This window comes from Saccopteryx bilineata, chromosome 5 (genome assembly GCF_036850765.1).
Source record: "Saccopteryx bilineata isolate mSacBil1 chromosome 5, mSacBil1_pri_phased_curated, whole genome shotgun sequence".
NCBI lineage: Eukaryota > Metazoa > Chordata > Mammalia > Chiroptera > Emballonuridae > Saccopteryx > Saccopteryx bilineata.
In genome coordinates, this window is record NC_089494.1 from 166,602,576 (window position 1) to 166,623,184 (window position 20,609).

The 20,609-nt window shown below is 38.3% G+C and overlaps 1 protein-coding gene across 6 annotated transcripts in view; it reads left to right on the top strand.

The window, feature by feature from the left end:
* Positions 1-20,609, top strand: part of LARP4B (La ribonucleoprotein 4B) — a 95,520-nt gene that overhangs the window by 34,633 nt on the left and 40,278 nt on the right. For 3 of the 6 annotated variants that reach the window (XR_010725673.1, XM_066233231.1, XM_066233232.1), the window contains exon 1: positions 14,525-17,687. Coding sequence is in view for 5 of the 6 variants with exons in the window: in XM_066233231.1 (XP_066089328.1) it covers positions 14,574-17,687 (3,114 nt within the window). In the remaining variant the exon portion in view is untranslated. Of the gene's footprint in view, positions 1-438; positions 599-8,911; positions 9,047-9,758; positions 9,819-14,524; positions 17,688-20,609 lie in introns of those variants that run through there. The other 3 variants (XM_066233233.1, XM_066233235.1, XM_066233234.1) reach the window with 2 other exon arrangements.

Genomic DNA, 20,609 nt, shown 5'->3' on the forward strand with positions numbered 1-20,609 from the left:
AGGGGGCTGCTTGATACATGGAATCAGCAAGCTGGATGGACTTTTATTAAGTATGTGTGATTATAAAAATAGTAGGTTACTGGGCTTGCTTGGTCAAGGCACATATGGGAGTTGATGCTTCCAGCTCCTCCCCCCTGTGTCTCTCTCTCTCTGTGTCTCTCTCTCCTCTCTAAAATGAATAAATAAAATAAAAATTAAAAAAAAAATTTACCTTATAAAAAAATAGTAGGTTATTTAAAAAATTGAGACTATAAGAATAAAACCAAGTAAAACTATTTTTGAGTTTTTACTTAGATATTGTTAATCATCTAATATATTTCCTTCTAGTTTCATTTGCTTTGTTTTTATTTACATTTATGTGAATTTTTAAAATATAATTGTGTTCATGTTGTCTGCCATTTTAATTTTTTTTTTTTAATTTTTATTTATTCATTTTAGAAAGGAGAGAGAGAGGGAGAGAAGAGAGAGACAGAGAGAGAGAAGGGAGAGGAGCAGGAAGCATCAACTCCCATATGTGCCTTGACCAGGCAAGCCCAGGGTTTCGAACCGGCGACCTCAGCATTTCCAGGTCGACGCTTTATCCACTGCGCCACCACAGGTCAGGCTTGTCTGCCATTTTATATCCTGCCTTCTTTTACTTCATGTAATTTTTGTGGATATTTAAATAATCTAATATATAATACATTAGTTTCCACTTTTTTGTAGTTTTTCTTTTTTATTATTATTATTATTTTATTTTTATAATTTTTTAAATTCATTTTTAGAGCATTTCCAGGTCGACTCTTTATCCACTGTGCCACTACAAGTCAGGCCTCTGTAATTTTTCTTTATTGTGTGCCAGAGCTGCCATGAACATTGTTCATAAAATGATTTATGTAGTTTTGTATTATTTCATTAGTACAGATTTTAAATAGAAGTAAATATATGAAGTTTTAGAAGTATATTTATACTGTGTCCTAGTTGGTGTTTTCTTTTTATTGTGGAAGATTTTAACAACAAAAGTAGAGAGCGTAGTACTGCAGTCCTCAGTGTACCCATCATATAGTTTCAGCTACTGTCAACATGCTGCATTCTTGTATTTGTGTTTTTTCTCTTTCCTAAAACTTACAATAAAATTGTTAATGTATTTTTAAAATTCCGGATATGTAATTTTATCCATAGTCTTTTAGTTTGTCTTTTATAGATAAGACTTTTTAAAACCAACAGCCACAACACCTTGATTGCACTCAACAAAATTAATAATCATTCCATAATATCCTTTATTACTAATCAACATGCAATTTTTCTAGTAAAAAAATGTCATCTTAACCTTAATTTATTTGATTTTGGATACAGACACAGTTCTCATATTGCATCTTCCATCTTTTCATGTCTTAACATTTGATACAGAAATGAGGTCATCAGTCTTGTAGCATGCCACATTTTGAATTTAGCTAATGTCTTTCTGTTGCTATTATTTAATATGTGTTGTCCCAAAATTTCCTTTAACTTGAGAGTCAGATCTTGAGGCTTGATTTTTTTTTTTTTGCAAGAATACTTCATAGATGGTGCTCTTTCACAGTACCAAGAATGTAGTACTTCATTCGACTTTTAGTGATAAGATTGAAAAGTAGCTTCAGTCAATGTCCATTTGATCCAACCATTGTAAAGTTCCCTGTCAGCTCCTCAGTTAATTTTAGCAACTTCAGTAATCACTGCTTTCATTACTTTTTTTAGTTGTTGCAACGTTATTTTTTTATTTATTTGTTTAGTCATTTATTTATTTTGAGAGAAAGAGAAACAGGAAGAGAAGGTAAGAAGCATCACCTTGTAATTACTTTCATTTTAATTGTACATTGATTGCTTCTCGTATGTGCCTTCACCAGGGCTGATCCCTAGTGTCCCCTTACTCAAGCCAGTGATGTTGGACTTTTCATGCCAGCAATCTTTGGGCTCAGGTTGGTCTGTGTGGATGAGCCCACACTCAGAGCCAGTGGCCTCCAGGTTTTAAACCAGTGACCTCAGTGTTCCAGATTGATGCTCTATCCACTGTGTCACCACTGGTCAGGGAGATGTTGCAATGTTTTGATTTTCTAATTCTGTCATTCACTCTTCAATTAATAATTGTGGTTCCTGTAGAGGGAACAACTTGCCTTGATCAGCTGTTTGGTTATGCTGAAATAGTAGTCCAGGAAAGGCAGGCTAATCGTTATTTCCATTTTAGTCATCTTCAGAAAAATGAGTTGGTGTCAAAACAGCCTCCAAAGGTGACCAGTATAATGGTGCTTTGAACTATCATGGAGGTTTATGTTTGTGTCTATTGATTCTTTCTGATCATCATACTGTCCACCTGTTACCATTGAGAACCCCTTTACTATATTGTTGCTCCTGTGATGTGACCACAGTATTCTTTGATAGCTTTCTTGCTTTTGTGGTAAGGTGACTCACATGTTCTATGTGTTCATCTCAAATTACACAACATTCTACAAAATTAACCAGAACTCTCGGGAAGCATAGTATAGATCAGGGGTCCCCAAACTTTTTACACAGGGGGCCAGTTCACTGTTCCTCAGACCGTTGGAGGGCCAGACTATAAAAAAAACTATGAACAAATCCCTATGCATACTGCACATATCTTATTTTAAAGTAAAAAAAAAAAAAAAAAGGAACAAATACGATATTTAAAATAAAGAACAAGTAAATTTAAATCAACAAACTGACCAGTATTTCAATGGGAACTATGGACCTGCTTTTGGCTAATGAGATGGTCAATGTGCTCCTCTCACTGACCACCAATGAAAGAGGTGCCCCTTCCGGAAGTGCGGTGGGGCCAGATAAACGGCCTCAGAGGGCCGCATGTGGTCCGCGGGCCGTAGTTTGGGGACCCCTGGTATAGATGAAAGATGAGGAAGACTGAAGAGCTGACACAATTTGGAGAAAACTAAACAACTGATAATGCAGAGTGGGAGCCTAAATTAGATCTTGGGAGTACAAAGAGGACCTTAGTAGAAAAACTAGCGAAAGTCAAAGAAGTGTATAGCTTAGTATAAAAAGTTACATATCCTGTTTTTAAAATAAACAGATTATATGTATTTTACTTAGTTTATTTGTTTTGTATCTTTTTCTTTTATGCTGAAAATACAGTGGTCCCTCATCTATTGCGGGGGTTAGGTTACAGAACCCCCTGTGATAGGCAAATATCTGTGAAGTAGCGACCTTGTATTTATTATATATATTTTAAGGCTTTATTTTGATTTATATTCTTTTAATGTTTTAATTAATATTTTAATAGATTTTATATATATTTTTTGGCTAGAAAATGCTTATTTTACTGCAAAAATAATTAAAATAATAAATATACACTGTATTTTTTGCTCCATAAGGCTCACCTGCCCAAAAAAAAGTGGAGGGGGAAATGCCTGTGCATCTTATGGAGTGAAAAATACGGTATTTTATGAAATATTTTAACACACCATCTGGTTCAGAATATTTTTTTTCTTATTTTGCTCCTTAAAACACTAGATGTGTCTTTAAGTCAGGTGCATCTTATGGAGCAAAAAATACGGTAAATACCTATATACTGCAAAATCCCGCTATATAGTGAAAAATCCATGATACAAAATTAGATATATACAATTTTAAAATCTGCAGTACAGTGAGACTGCAAAAAGTAAACCATGATATGGTGATGTGTATCTAAAATTAAAGTAATTTGACCCTGACTGGGTTGCTCAGTTGGTTAGAGTGTTGTCCCGTTGCTCCATGGTTCGGATTCAATCCCCCATCAGGGCACATAAAAAATCAACCAGTGAGCCTGACCTGTGGTGGCGCAGTGGGATAAAGCGTTGACCTGGAATGCTGAGTTCAGTTGTTCAAAACCCCAGGCTTGCCTGGTCAGGGCACATATGGAGTTGATGCTTCCTGCTCCTCCCCCCTTCTCTCTCTGTCTCTCTCTTTCTCTCTCTTTTTCTCTTTCTCTTTCTCCCCCTCTACCTCTCTCTCTCCTCTAAAAATGGAATAAAGTCTTTAAAAAAAAAGAATTAACCAATGAATGCATAAGTGGAACAGCAAATTGATCTCTCCCTCTTTCCCCTCTCCCATTCCTCTCTCTCTAAAAATAAATTTAAATTTTAAGTTAATGTCATTTGTGCTTTATGATAGTGTGTATAATATATATAAAATAGTTTAAAAATAAACCAACATTTACCCCAAAGAACAAGTCTGTTGAGTACTTTTTAAGATTTCTTGATAAATTTTCAGGCTCTCATATGTAAGTACCATCTTTTTTCTTTCAGCTATTTGTCTGATTTATGTTTTATTGAGATATAATTCACTTACCACTGAGTTCACCCTTTAAAATGTTCAATTCAATAGCTTTTAGTACATTCACAAAGTTTGCGCTGATCACCACTTATCTAATTCCAGTTTGATTTATTTTTTATTTTAAAAAATGAAAAAAAAACAAGTGTAATTTTTATTTAAAAAATATTAACTAATCCTTAAATATTTTGTTGCAGAAAGTTGAATCCATTATTTTAGAGCAGTCGTAGCAATTTATCAACAAGTAATCAGTTTTCACAAAGTTTCAATAATTGCAGCAATTTCTTCGAACTGCCTGTAGAAATCCTTAAACTCTGGAATTGTTACTCAAAAGACTTATTCTTTACTTGGCCTGAATGATCTGCCACTTCTAGCATCACTACAACATAGGGACACTTAAGTGATCACAGCCATATCCAGTGGCCTTTGCCTTAGCATCCCACAGCCACTCAGTAGACCCTTTATGGGCAAGTGTGCAGGGCTCACACACCGACTCATGTGGATGCTTCCTGGGCCACTCTGCAAAGTCTGTCTTAAAGTCATTTATAATAAATCTCTGAATAGTTACACCATCAACTTAGACAGTTAAATTTGAGATTGAGTTTTATTTTTAAGGATTGCTTTAAGTGTTTAAAAAGACCTTAATATTTAGTTATAAAACATATTACTGGTATATATGAAAAGAATTATTTATAAACAATTAAGAGAACTATACTCTCCCAAGTATTTAATAAGGGCTAAACCTTTTTCATTGTAGCTTTGACACAGATGAATCATGTACTACTAGGATGGAGCCCACCAAGCAGGAGGAGGGGAGGGCCCTTTACTTCATCTTTTCTTTTTCTTGTAAAGAGTGATGAAATCAAATCAGGGAAATGACCCTCTTGTTCATCTCATTAAGAGTGTATTGAAGCTGCCTCTGAACACTCAACTTTCCAAGCTCCTGGGTCTTAGCCCAGGTACTTTGTTTTTGTTGGAGGTTTTCCCTCTTGTATATTTCTCTTTACAATCTAGAGACCTGCTTCTTGGCCAAGCCAGGAAGCAATAGTTGATAGTATAAGTCTCAAAATAGTTTTGGTTTCTTGAACAACTAATGAAAAAGTCATTGTTACTTATTGGAAGGATTGTCAGTACTTGCATCATAATTGATGCAGTCCTTCGAATAGTAATAATCCTATTCTACATTCAGGCACTTGGTAATAGTTTAGTTTTAATTCTGTGTATGTATCTTTTTTGAGAGAATAGAGACACAGGAAGGGCAAGAAATGAGAAGCATCAACCCCTAGTTGTGTCACTTTAGTTGTTCACTGATTCCTTCTCATACGTTGCCTTGATTGTGGGATGGCTGGAGCTGAGCCAGTGACCCCTTGCTCAAGCCAGCGACCTTGTGCTCAAGCCAGTGACCTTGGACTTCAATCCAGCAACCTTCAAGCCAGTGCCCAAGCTGGTGACCCCATGCTCAAACTGTTGATCTCAGGATTTTGAAACTATTAATAGGACCTCAGTATCCCAGGTCAACTTTATCCATTGTGTCACCACCAGTCAGGCAGGAGTTGACTATTAATAACCCCCTCTGATGTAGGTGTTGGATTGTTTTAGAAACTTGTATGCATGTCAGGTCTAATTAAGAGCCATAGTGGTGTGATGTGATTACTTGTTTATGGACAGGATGTGCAGGTCAGATCAGAACCACTGTTTCTGTTGGACTGAGTTGCTGCCCTGGTTACCTTTATAACTTTGTATTAAAGAACATTCAGACATACCAAAATAGACTGACCTGTATCATGAATCCCATACCCTTCTCCAAAAGTAATGGTGAAACCCTGTGTCTCTGCCCCATGTACTACTTTGAGGAAAATTCTAGACATTGTATTTCCCCTGTAAATATTTTAACAGGCAACTCTAGAAGGCAGAGTCTCTTTTAATTAAACAATAATATCATTTATTAGAAAGTACAGTAATTCTTTAATACCATTAAATATTCCATCAGTTATTCCCTGATTTTTTTGTTCTGATCAAATAAAACCACATTTTGGCCAAATGTGTGTCTTGTCTCCTTTTGTGTGGAAGAAACCAGGTTGTGTATCCAGTAATTGCCCACTTTGTTTATGTTTGCTCTAAGTTTGTAACAAGTTCACATCCTGGTAGTGTTTGTTTTGCAAGACCACTTCCTGTGTGATACCTTGCTATTTCCATCAGGGAGTACATAATTTCTCACTGTGAAAATAGGTAGACAGTATATATAAATATAAAGGACTCTTGTTGATTTTTTTCCCTTTTGGTTATCATATCTTGGGTTCCACCAAACCTTTTTCTTTTTTTTGAGAATCTTAAAAAGCATAGAAGTTAATAGTGGTAAAAGCATCTACAGTACTATCTTTTTTCTTTTATAAGTGAGAGGAGGGGAAGCAGAGAGACAGACTCTCGCATGCTCCCCAACCAGAATCTACTGGACAACCTCCGGCTGGGGCTGATGCTGTGCCCATCTGGGGCTGCTGCTCCGTTGCTAGGCAACCAAGCTATTTTAGCGCCCATGGAGCCATCCTCAGTGCCTAGGGCCAACTTGCTCGCACCATTTGAGCCATGACTGCAGGTGAGAGAAAGAGACAGACAAAGGGGAGGGGTAGAGAAGCACTTCTACACTCTGGGCCAGTGCTCTACCACTGAGCCAACCAGCCAGGGCCCAGTACCATCTTCTGTGACTTGTCAGTCTAGATACCAATCTACATCTGTCTTTATACACCGGATTCGACAGTTTTGTGAAAATCGATGTCAGTTTATCTTTTCAAAGCTGTCGTACAGCATTTAAGGGATTTTTTTTTTTTTTTTTTTGCCTTTGCGGTTGATGATACATATGACAGTTGGATGAAACTACCTCTCATCATCATCAGATTATTTCACTAACAAGGGTTTTGGGCATTAATCATAAGCAGGTTATTGCAAATAAGGAGCATCACTATAGAAACAAAAAACTGTGGTTACCCAAGGAGACAAATATACATAGCTTTTAAATTTCTTTATCAAACATTCAGATACTGAGTGTTACAGAAGAGCCTAAAAAGACATATAGGTTAAATCAAAGTCTTTATCTTGTGAAGCATTGTAGCCTGAAGTCAGACCTAGATGTTCAGTAATACTTGTTCAGTAATACACTCATAATATGAAATTATGAAAACCGTCATCTCTTCTGAACCAGAGTTGCTCTGGAAGCCATGTGGGAAAATCAGAGGAGGTGGTTTGCATGAAATAGAGTGAGTGCTTTGTAGTAAAGGCCCCTTTGCAGTCCTGTGATTCAGATTTTTTTTTTTTTTTTTTTTTTTTGGTATTTTTCCGAAGCTGGAAACAGGGAGGCAGTCAGACAGACTCCCACATGCGCCCGACCGGGATCCACCTGGCATGCCCACTAGGGGGCGATGCTCTGCCCATCTGGGACGTTGCTCTGTTGCAACCAGAGCCATTCTAGTACCTGAGGCAGAGGCCACAGAGCCATCCTCAGGCCCGGGCAAACTCTGCTCCAGTGGAGCCTTGGCTGTGGGAGGGGGAGGGGTGGAGAAGCAGATGGGCGCTTCTCCTGTGTGCCCTGGCCGGAAATTGAACCCAGGACCCCTGCACGCCAGGCCAACGCTTTACCACTGAGCCAACTGGCCAGGATCTGAAGGGGTTACTTTTAACCAGTTGTTTAATTCTCCTGACAACTCGTCCTGGAACAAAAAAAAATTAATGGGACAGTTCAAAAACAGTACAAATATATTGAAGATTCATCAAATTCCAAGTTGGAGTTGTTTTTTTTGTTATTGTTTTTGTGTGACAGACAGAGAGAGGGATAGCCAGATAGGGACAGGCAGACAGGAAGGGAAAGAGATGAGAAGCATCAGTTCTTCATTGTGGCACCTTAGTTGTTCATTGATTAGTTTCTCATATGTGCCTTGACCAAGGGACTACAGCAGACTGAGTGAGCCTTGCTCAAAGCTGATGAGCCCCGTGCTCAAGCTGGCGACCTTGAGGTCTCAAACCTGGGTCCTCCACATCCCAGTCTGAGGCTCTATCCACTGCTCCACTGCCTGGTCAGGCTGTTTTTTCTTTGTTGACAGAGACAGATAGGGACAGACAGAAAGGGAGAGAGATGAGAAGCATCAATTCTTCATTGCGGCATCTTAGTTGTTCGTTGATTGCTTCTCATATGTCTCTTCACCAGGAGCAAGTGACCCCTTGCTCAAGCCAGCAACTTTGGGCTCAAGCCAGTGACCATGGGGTTGAGTTTTATTAATTTTGTAATTTTCTGTTTTAAAAATATTAATTCTGGGCCTGATTGGTTTTTTGTTTTTTTTTTGGGTTTTTTTTTTTATGTATTAGCACTTGGTTTCTAAATTTTAGAACATTATCATGGTCACCGAATTATTGTGAAGAAGAAACTTAATTAAAAAGCAAGGCATTTCTTGGGTAAATAAGGTATAAATTCTAGGTAGATTTCTCTAAACTACTTAAACTCCAGAAGGATAAACATATGACCTGGAGAACTTGAGGATCTTGGGACATTTTAGTAATTTTATTTTAAGAATAATGTATACCCTGATTTTCAAGTTACCAATTTATTGTCTTTGTCATTTTACAGCATCTTCCAGTTAACATTAAACTTCTCCAGGTGGAGCCACAAAGTAAACAGCTCATGACTTCTGATCAGGACACTAAGGTCGTGGCTGAACCGCAGGGCCAGCGAGTCCAAGAAGGGAAAAACAGTGATCATCTGGTGAGTGCATGCCCAAGGCCAGGACGGGCCTGTCATCTCCCTTTCTTCTGATAACAGTTTTTACAAGGACTTAATAAATAAACTATTAACACTAGTATATGTTATGACCTAAATATAGGTGTTTTATTCTGAATAAATTTATAGGTAGCTCTGTAGAATAAATTTAAGTAATAGAGAAAACAAATGGCAATTAATAGCTCTAGATACTTGAAGCTTTGGGTTTTAAATCACCAGGAAAACAGTGATTTTATAAATACTTTTTGTAACATCATAACATTGCAATGGTGTGTAGTTAAAGAATTAATTAATATAAATTTTTTATTTTGACTGCTTTTGTTTATTGTAATTTTATGTTGAGCAGTATTTAAAGTTTACAAACGGCTTTTGGAAAAGTAGGTTTTTTTCATTTTCCTCTTTGAAACTACAAGGACTTTTACTTATGGTGTTCAGTCAGAATTTCAGCATATTTTAAATATCAAGGCTTCTTCATTGCTCTGAATATATCACTGAATTCCTTTGTCATGTAAAAAAAAGTGCTTGTGTCAGTGGGTTTTATTTTACTCATTTATTGTGGTTTAAAATATACTGCTCACAAAAATTAGGGGATATTTCAAAATGAATATGAAGCAATAAAATACCCCTAATTTTTGTGAGCAGTGTATGTTTCTTTAACATTGTAGTGATGGTATGTCTGATGTTTTCAATTTTACAGATGAATGGTCCCATATCTCAAACCACTTCTCAGACAAACTCCATCCCAGCTTTGAGTCAGGTAATTTAGTCCTGAGATAAATCATAGTGGAGGCTCACAGATACTTCCTTACAACTATTATTTATTGTAAAATAATTTTTAAATGGTTATGTTTCCCAAAGGGGGTAGGGAGGACCCATCTGGGTATAGTAGATGTCAGTACTAAGTACTGTATGTTCTCTTCTGACTTCTGTGTGTGTTATATATATAGTGCTACAGTGCTTTGTGTATTAATTTGATGTCATATATCCATTACGATGTTTTGAATGGTTCACCAATCATCTATTCTATGTATGAGCTTAGCTTTACATATTGATGTCGTGTTTTTGTTTGTTTGTTTTTGGCAGAGACATAGAGGGACAGATAGGGACAGACAGACAGGAAGGGAGAGCTATGAGAAGCATCAATTCTTCATTGTGGCAATTTAGTTGTTCATTGGACTGTTTTCTCATGTGTGCTTTGATTGGGGGGGTTACAGCAGAGCAAGTGACCTCCTGTCTCAAGCCAGCGCCCATGGGGTCATGTCTATGAGCCCCGTGCTCACGCCAGTGACCTCGGGGTTTCGAACCTGGGTCCTCTGCGTCCCAGTCCAATGCTCTATCCACTGCACCACAGCCTGATCACGCCCCTATGATATTTTTTTAAAGCACGCCAAGTCATAGTAAGCATAGTAAGCTTTTACTATAAGAAAATTGGTTCTCATTTTAGCTGTAATTAATGATAGAGCATGGAAATGGAGAACTGTTGGTTTTTAAATTCTGCTTAGTACCATTTGTATCTATGTATGCCAGGTTCATTTGGAGCTATTCCAGATTTAGCTTGGTAGTTTGGTAAATGATCTTAAAAATCTTATATAAAATTAAAGAAGTGAATCTTTTTTCTTTTTTTTAAGTAAAAGTGAAATTTCAAAACTAGTCTCACAAAATTTTAGTAAACTGCTTCTCTTCCCCCAAATTATAAGCAGTTCTTGTAGAAATTAGAGGGGATTGGATTATTGATCTTCTTTTAATAAGGAAGATTTAAAAAATAGAAGACTTCTTTAAACTATTGTATTTCATAATGAATTATATTTTAAGTAATTTAAAATCCAAATATAAGACCTCTAGTAGTCTAAGGAAAATTACACAGAAATTATTGAGGTCTTTTTAAAATTTTTATTTTTTAAGCCCTGGCCGGTTGGCTCAGTGGTAGAGCGTCGGCCTAGCGTGCGGAGGACCCGGGTTCGATTCCCGGCCAGGGCACACAGGAGAAGCGCCCATTTGCTTCTCCACCCCTCCGCCGCGCCTTCCTCTCTGTCTCTCTCTTCCCCTCCCGCAGCCAAGGCTCCATTGGAGCAAAAATGGCCCGGGCGCTGGGGATGGCTCTGTGGCCTCTGCCTCAGGCGCTAGAGTGGCTCTGGTCACAACATGGCGACGCCCAGGATGGGCAGAGCATCGCCCCATGGTGGGCGTGCCGGGTGAATCCCAGTCGGGCGCATGCGGGAGTGTGTCTGACTGTCCCTGTTTCCAGCTTCAGAAAAATGCAAAAAAAAAACAAAATAAAATTTTTATTTATTTTTTAAAGAATAAATCGCCCTCCACCCTGTTGTTGATTTGCAGTCTAACATACTATTCAGATATCTTAAAAACCTTTTGTTGGACATAAAATTAGGTCTTAGATTCTGTTTTTTTGTTGATGAGAATTGTGATAAAACCTATCTAGAAAAGAATTTAGTATTTCATTTCTGTGGAGAAACAAATTGCAACTAATATTACCTACACATTCATTCTTTGTTATTTTTAAGAGTTAACCACCTGTAAGAGATTATCATGTGGCAAATTTTTGTCCAGCCCTGCTACTCAGTACCCCCTGGCATCTGTTGGGGGTTTTGTAAATTGGGGATCTACTGTTTACCAGTTTTTTGCAGGGTGGTGTACACTTTAGGTTTTCCACAGGATTATTAAATACTTGAGCTAGAAGGTACAGTGAGAGACCATCTTGGTTCACAACATGCATGTCCTTTAAAACTTTATTTATAACAAACTTAAACATCTTCACAGAGAATAAATCTTATTAAAGAGTATATCCATTTTTAAAGAGTTGTAATCAGTAGATACATATTTCATCTCATTTTTTCCCTTGCAATACGAGTTCATCTGTATATCCCCTTGAATTTGCCCTGTAGTGTTTTCTTTATGTTGATAAGCCATCATTTCTTAGCTCTTTGGTTTTGGGGAATATTTACATTGTTTACTTTTCCTGCTATTATCAATGGCATTGCTCTGACCATTTTTCTAACTGCTACTACTTACAACACACTAAGTGTATAGACATTTACTTGGTGTGTGGTTCTGTGTGTTGATTGATACTCAGTAGTCTGCGATTATGATTGGCAATGACTATGCTTAGCCATCTGATTTAAGAGCCAGTCTCTAAGGTTTATTTAATCTTTACCCCAAAGTTGGACACACTGTGAGTCATAGGAAAATCACCATAGTTATGGCCAAATAAATATCTGAGTAATATAGGAGATTTATATTTATCCAGTGGTACTATCAACCATATTTATCATACAGCTCTCTGCTCCTCCATCCTCTCAATTTTTTTTTCCCCCGAAGTTGGAAACAAGGAGGCAGTCAGACAGACTCCCGCATGCACCCGACCAGGATCCACCTGGCATGCCCACCAGAGGGCAATGCTCTGCCCATCTGGGCCGTCGCTCTGTTGCAACCAGAGCCATTCTAGTACCTGAGGCAGAGGCCACAGAGCCATCCTCAGCGCCCAGACCAACTTTGCTCCAATGGAGCCTTGGCTGCGGGAGGGGAAGAGAGAGACAGAGAGGAAGGGGAGGGGGAGGGGTAGAGAAGCAGATGGGTGTGTCTCCTGTGTGCCCTGGCCGGGAATCGAACCTGGGACTCCCGCACGCCAGGCCGGCGCTCTACCACTGAGCCAACTGGCCAGGGCCCTCCAAATTTTTTGAGTAGTAACTACAAACCTAGCTAATCAGTGAGCACCAATAAGTGATCCTAACTAGAGGAACTGAGAACTGGAGAGGCTTAAGTAATTTCCCCAAGATTACTCAATTAGAACATGGCAGAACCAGGGTTTGAACCCAGGCTTTCTGGCATCAGAGTCCAAATTCAAAATGATATACTTTCTTTGTCATCTGTTATTTCATTTAAAAGTAGAAACAAGTAGAAAATAATACCAAAAACAAAACCCAACTCTTGTTAGCCATTTGGCAACTATTTGCATCATTTATGAATGGTTGAAACTAATTTTGGAGAAAGGTGGATGATCTTAGATGGGGAATAGGAAGATCATTTTCATCTCATTATATTAAAGAGAATGGATAATAATGAGTCAAGATTGGAGCAAAGAAGCCAAATTAAAAAACTATTAAGTAGTGAAGGTGAGAAATGATGGTGGCTTAGACTAGGAATGGATTTTAAATTTATTTTGGAGGTTGATTCAACCACACTACTTTGTGGATTGGATGTTGTAGGTGTAAGGGTGAGGGAAGGATAAATCACTGCTGGTTGAGTAATTGGATGGATGGTGGTTTATTTTAAGATGAGAAAAACTGGAGAGTAAAGGTCTGTGGTGGAAACATTCACCTGGCAAAAATTCAAACAGTGAGGTGGGCAGGTGGGGCCTGTTGGACCTCGGTACAGAAATTAGAGCCTGAGATGTAAATTTGAAATAAACAACTAGATGTTTTAATATAGTTCTTATATAGAAAAAACAATTAAAACTGCTATTGTATATATATTTTGCTACTTTGTTTCATCCTTTCCTTCCCTTTACAAAGATACTTCAAAAAATGTTACCTATTTCTCTGACTAGATTATTTTACTTAGCATAAATGCTGTCCAGGTCCATCCATACTGTTGTGAAGGGTAAGATTTCCTCTTTTACTGACAAGTAGTATTCCATTGTGTAACAATAGCATGGCTTTTTTATCCACTCATGTACTAATGGGCACTTGGGCTGCTCCCAAATCTTGGCTATTGTAAACAATGCTACAGTAAACATAGGGGTGCGTGTATTCTTTTGAATTAGTGTTTTAGGTTTCTTGGGATAAATTCCTAGAAGTGAAATTGCTGGATAATAAGACAGTTGTATAAATGATGTGTTGTGGAATCATGCACCTGAAACCTGTATAATTTTGTTAATCAGTGTGACCCCAATTAATTCAATAAAAAGGGGAAAAAAAGTGTTATGTATTTGCATCTTTAAATAAAGCAAATCCAGACAATGTGCCACTCATTGTAAACATTTCAACCCATTTCTAATGGAAACTATTCCAATTTTGTGCCTTCCACTATTGTTCCTGAACACAGAGGTTACTTTTTGCAGAAAATTAGATATTAGTACCTATAAATTTTAAAGAGCAAATTTTTATTGTTTTCATTTGGGGACTATACACACTAACTTCTTTGGTTGCCATCATCCCACTATAGAAAAAGCAAAGGTCTGAAATTCCTCCTTCTGGCTGGGATAATAATCTCAGCTATTTCTTTTAATGAGTTTATGAGAGTAAGAGGAATAATATAAAAGTTTTGTTGCTGTTCTGAGTCTTAGGGTTCCATGTGTTGTTTGAGTTTTAGTGCGTGGAGTAGGAGGGTGTTATGCAGGGGCTGTGTAATTAGGATTTTGGATTTGAGTGGCGGGGACATGTGACTGCTGTGCAAGGTACTATTTTTGGTGTCTGGGAGTCAGCTTCTTGTCAGAAACCATAGAGTTAGTCTGAAGTGCACTTGTGTGGATTAGACAGCAACAGGCATTGTGATGTGAATGTTTGAACTTTTGAACATGGGTTGTTGCTTTAGCAAAGAATTATGTGGTGACAATGACGATGAAAAAACTGGCCTGTTACAAAAATCTGTGGAGGAGAAGAAACCAGAGAACAAGATAAGTAAAACTTTATCTGCATTATTTGATACGCTGGAAGGTGAGGAGCTGCACAATGTTGAGTGTGGAGCCAGCAGGGCAGCTGCTGCGACTGATATGTGGCCGAGGGTGTTTTTGAGGTCTGGGCACGAACGAGCTCGCAGACTGAGGCAGCCATTTAACTCCGTTTCCTCTTTAATATATAAACTCCTAGTTAGGTATGAAAATTTGGATGAGACTGACAAGAATTCAGGTACTACTGCTGTTGAGCAGGCCTGTAAGAATGTCTGTGAGACTGTGTTTGTGGATACTGACAGCACACAGGGTTTCTCTGCAGGACTTGGCTCTGAAGAAGACGAATGTTTTTCACATGTCCTAGGGCTTTCTGACCAGGACATGCAGGAAGGAACCCCTGTAAATAACTATCTGTGCCATCACTCTGTCACTTATAACTCTGCAATAGAGAAAGAAATTGCAGTAAATGTTCATATCAGTTGTGGTAATGAAAATAATGCTCTAGGTGTGTCTGGTAGGGAGATGGAGGGAGCAAACGCCATTTGTGTGGATCACAAACAATGCTGGGATTCAAGAGAGAGCAAGTTTTACAGTATCTGTGTTGTAGACCCTGGTGACCTGGATGGTAACAATGAGCCATGTGCGTGTGGATATGGAGCAGCTGCAGCAGACAAGAGCTGCTCAGCTGTCACTTCTGAGGGGGTTCACAGAGGGGCCTCGCCACCAGATAATGCTGCCCAAGGTCCAGGAGACTTAGAGGCATTGCAGAAAGAGCTGTCCCCACATGGCCTGCCAGGTCCAAGTGAAGTGCAGGAAGTTTTTAATGAGAAGACTAAGCCTAGTTCCAAACTTTTCGCTGACAGCGACCCATTTTGTAAAGTAAACACTGGTGACATGCAGGCTGAGTTGTTAAGGGCAGACACTTACATCGGGTTCCCTAAAGACTACACAGAAAGTGCATTATATAATGTTGGCACAATACATGAGTCAAATGCTAACATAGACACTGACTCACTAGAATGCATGTGTGCCATCCCTGAAGAAGAGAGCCATCACTCAGCACTAGTAAGTCTGATGAATGACTCATATGTTCATCTAATTAATGACACTTCCAGTGTTGACCAACATCATGAATCTGGGGTTGTAAAAGCTAGTGTAGATCAGAGTTTAAACTCTGAAAAGGAAGGAGAAAAGAACTTTCTAAAATCTCTAATAGTCAATGATAGTTCTAATTTAGATGTTAACAAATCAAACAGCTCAAAAAGATGTGTCATTTCAGTGAGCTTTGGAAATGAGTGTCTTCCTGTTAATGCTATATTCCAAGAAGCAGCCCCTAACAGACATGTTGATCCCAAACCTAAACACCTGGGGCCAGCAATGACAGAGGGGCAGTATCATGGTGATAGTAGCATGGGAATTGGAAGCACCCAGTTTGCGAGCAAAGAAGAATTGGCTTTGCAACCTGAAAATAGTTTCTTTTGTCAAGATAGGAATGAAATGAGCATTTTTGAAGATGAGGATCATGATAAGGTTTTTGAAAGAAGCTCTTTGAGTCAGGAAGATCTGTGTGCAAATACTGGGGCCAGCATAGCCCAGGCCCAGATCTGTGATTTAACCCATGCAATGCGGGCAACAACTATGGAGGGTTTATGTCAAAGAATAGACACCCTAAACCTTAATAGTTCACAGAAAGTGCCCCCAAATGGTGAGTCCCCTGATGGCCCCAGGTATGTTCACAGTAGCTTTACGTCCTCTGCATTTATTTTCACCTGCACTGAAGAAGAGGAAAGTGGAACAGGCCTGAATCATAAAACAGAAGATAAACTGTGTGTGAAGAGTTCAGGAAGTGGCCCTCACAGACCAGAAAATGTTGAAAAACAATCACTAAAGCCTAATCACAGAGAGACCAGTAAAATAGATGTAGAAAATGTCAAGTTAGACTCTAAAATAATCTCTCACTGGGAAAAAAGTAGACAAAAGTGCAAAGAAGTGCCTGCTCAGGATGTACTGCCATGTGTTAGTTCTAGTATTAAAAAAAACCCTGGTTTTGAAATAAATCAAATAGAAAAACATGATGAAACCTGCAGAGCGAATGACTGCAGACACAAAGATCTTCATCTTGTACCACCTGTGAGGTCAGGTGCACAGATGGCAGGAGCAGAGGAGACCAGCTCTTTTAACCATGGTAGAGATCCAGGACAGGGGCAGGTTTCTTGCACATCCAATGAAGTCTCTGATGCCTTAGGTACTGGTGCAATGGCAGGGCACAAACCAGAACTGATAGGGGAAGAGGTGGAAGAGAGACTTTACCAGGAGGAAGACAACAGTGACTCCAGCAGCAGCTGCTGCAGAGGTCCATGTGGGACAAGCAGATGTGTACACCACTTCGCACAGAGAAATGCCACAGACACAGTTAAAGGAACTATATTAAATGGTGAAGTGGGTTTTGTGGGAAGTTCAAGTGTGAATTTTGGAGAAATGGAGTTATGTGACACTCTTGGTGGCTATTGCTTAGTAAGTGTGGATCCTGCCCAAGTGGACAGACACATAGCTATTCCTCCTCATAATGTACCGCAGGCAGTTCCCATCATCCCAGATGACAGCAAAGAAATTATAGTACCAAGTAGTGAGGACCATGTTTTGTCACTCTCAGAAGATACTATAAATATATCTGAAAACCCCTCAAAAGGGAATTTGCAGAGCTTCTCAGAGGAATTGTACTCTCAGTCTTCTCATAAACTTTCCTATTACCCAGTGGGAGGGTTGGCAAGTCAGACGTTTTCTGAAAGCCTGGCAGATGGTTTTAGATATCCGGTGGGCTGTCTGTGGACTAACACTGTTGTGAAAGGTACACTAGAAAATGAACAGATACTTAGTAGGGACTTGCACAGTCAGCCACAGGACTTCGAGATCTCTCACTTTTGGATGGAAAAGCTCCCTTACCAGCTACCAGTAGCAGAAGACGGTGTTATTTGGGGATGGCAAAATAGAAGTGCACAGTTAGTAAGTATGTTTTATCAGTTTTTATTATTCTGTGATATACTACTAATCTTTCATTTTTATTGCTTTTTACTTAAAATTAACGAAGATTTATTCTAAACAATGGGCGGTTGTTTGAATCTTTATGTAAAGCTGTGAGTTAATGTAGCATCAGTTTAACCATTTCTAAATTGAAGATTATGAATTCAGTTCACTGTTTGGTGTGTGTTAGCTGGAGTTTGTGTCAACTCTTGTTAGCACTAAATTTAGCTGGTGATTGGGTGCAGTTTTGTGCAGACCATCTTCTGTTTGTGGACTTCACATGCATGTGCTTGTGAAGGCTGACCTTCTCAGTCCCATCCTTCATGATCACCAGCCCTTTGCTAGAACAGAATAAGCATGTGACCCACTAGATGTTTTAAGTTGTTTCTAAAAGTTTACACTTGCAGTGTGTACATGAATTAAATCTGTGCTTTCTGCTGCTTTGCATGGTAACTGTCTAAGGCAGGTAAAATTTGCTATTTTTAACTCACTCTGAAATCTTGTCTGTCTACTTTTTGTCAGAAGCATCTACAAAGCTTTTCAGACCACAGTGCTCAGGTCCTGCTCATTTTGTAGAACCTTTGCAGATGATTCTGTCGCAGGCAGCTAATTTGAACATCTTTCTTGAAATTCTGTAATAAATACAAACGTTCAATAAACAGGAAGTTAAGTCTTCGCTTAAAGCAGTCCTTTTGGACATATATTGTAATAGCAGAATCTCATTTATTTAAACAGTTTATTATTATTTATTTTTATTGCATTAAGCAAGAAAAATGACTGGTAATAGTAACAAGAAGCAGTCTAAAATGTTAATTCCTATTATATGGAAGTAAACAAGTAGAAATTAAATCCTCTAATTTAGGGAATTATCCATTAACCTCTTTTTCCTTTCCATGTCCACATTGGGAGTCTTACCAGAGTTACGTTCAAGTTAATACAGTCTGTTTCTTAAATAATTGTAGAGGCAAACACTGTAAAATTAGGTCTTTAAATCATTCACTTATAATCATTTCTATAAGTGCACAAGATTAAGAATTGGCAGCTAATTTCAGTGCTTGGTACATTAATGAAGAGTGCACACAAGTCCCATTGCTCCCCTGGTCTTCCACCTTTTAGGTGAGATACATGTGTACTCTTCTTAATTAGTTTTTCTGCTATGAGATGCACCAAGCAGTATTCTTACTTGACATACTACATTTAAGGATAGTGCTTTGCTTTTCAGAACTCCAGTTTTCACAGTGCTTGTATTGATATTTTAATAATAATCTTAAATATGGCAGCTGTTACTTCATTTTATAAATCAAGAACCAGAGGTATAGATATGACTCAACAGCCAGTGAATTGCTCTGAATTATTAAGTTTACTTAGTGGCAAATCTAGGAAGTTTGAGCTAACTTGAAATAAGAAATGTGCAAGTGTTTCTTTCCCCCTATTATCTTGCCTATTTAACAATCTCTACCTGCCTTCCCCTTCCTCTGATATTAGTTTCTGTGGTTTCTTCTCGGTATCTTGCCAGTGCAACATTCTGTCTCATGTTGAGAAAACATAAATTTATGAATTGCTAGGTTATTTTTTTTTTTGATAGAACATTGTGTTTGGGAGGTAGAAGAGTTTGTTTAGAGCATCCGAATTTGGGGTTGCTGTACTCTTCAAAGTGTAATATTAGCAATTTATATAAAATTGTTTTAAAATATTGTTTTTAAGGTCACCTCACTTCTGGTTCTAGTGATCTTTGCTTAGCCATGATTTTTAGTGGAAAAATAGGACTTAGGTGGTTGAGCAGGTGAAACATGATTTGTTGATAATCGTTTGGAATTCCATATTATTATAAGAGAATAAATAACATTTCAAAGAAATAAGTTTAGTAAGTTGTTTGCCATATGAATTACAAGAAGTTAATGAACTCTTGATAAATGTGGGGTTTTTTTTGCTAATATTAGAGCACTGTTTTCTGATTACCATCATTTTTGTGGGAGACAAGATATTTAACCTGTCTCTGCCTTGGTTTTCTTATTTGTGAAATGGAGGCAATGATTACTACACCCAATAAGGGTGTCATGATTAAATATAGGTAAGTATAGTACATACAATATCCTGGCACCTAGCAGACTCTCCAGTGTTGATTGTCATGTCATTAGGTCTTAACTATAAGTCTCCCCCATTTCATCCTTTGTCACATCTCAGAATATCTTTTTTTTTTTTTTTGTAACAGAGATAGAAGGATAGATAGGGACAGACAGGAAGGGAGAGAGATGAGAAGCATCAATTATTTGTTGCAGCACCTTAGTTGTTCATTGATTGCTTTCTCATATGTGCTTTGACCAGGGGGCTACAGCAGACCGAGTAACCCCTTTGCTCAAGCCAGCGACCTTAGGCTGAAGCTGGTGAGCTTTGCTCAAACCAGATGAGCCCGTGCTTAAGCTGGCAACCTCGGGGTTTCGAACCTGGGTCCTTCCGCGTCCCAGTCCTATGCTCTGTTCACTGCACCACCACCTGGTCAGGCCAGAATATCTTGAATACTGGTTAATTGCTTAAAATTTTGTAGTCCCTAAGAGTTGGTTTGGATTTGAGTATTTAGTTCTTACAAAGTAGTTAATTACATAAGGGTATGTGGTTCTATTTGGTTGTGACATAAAACCTTGCACAGGTTGTCAAATAGACAAGGTTTTTTAAGATTGTTAATTATAATTTTCTGTTATTATTTTATTAAACATTCATTCCTTTAGCAGATTCTTAAATACTTCTGTATTGAATTCAGAACTGCTAGGTATTAGCAATGCATTGGTGAACCAAGTAGATGTCCAACTGTTCGTGGACTTACGGGAAGGACTAGGCATGTTCTAGTAGTACGAACACCGGCTTGCTATAGGAAGACTGTCAGGGTGTTATTCACCTCTAGTACAA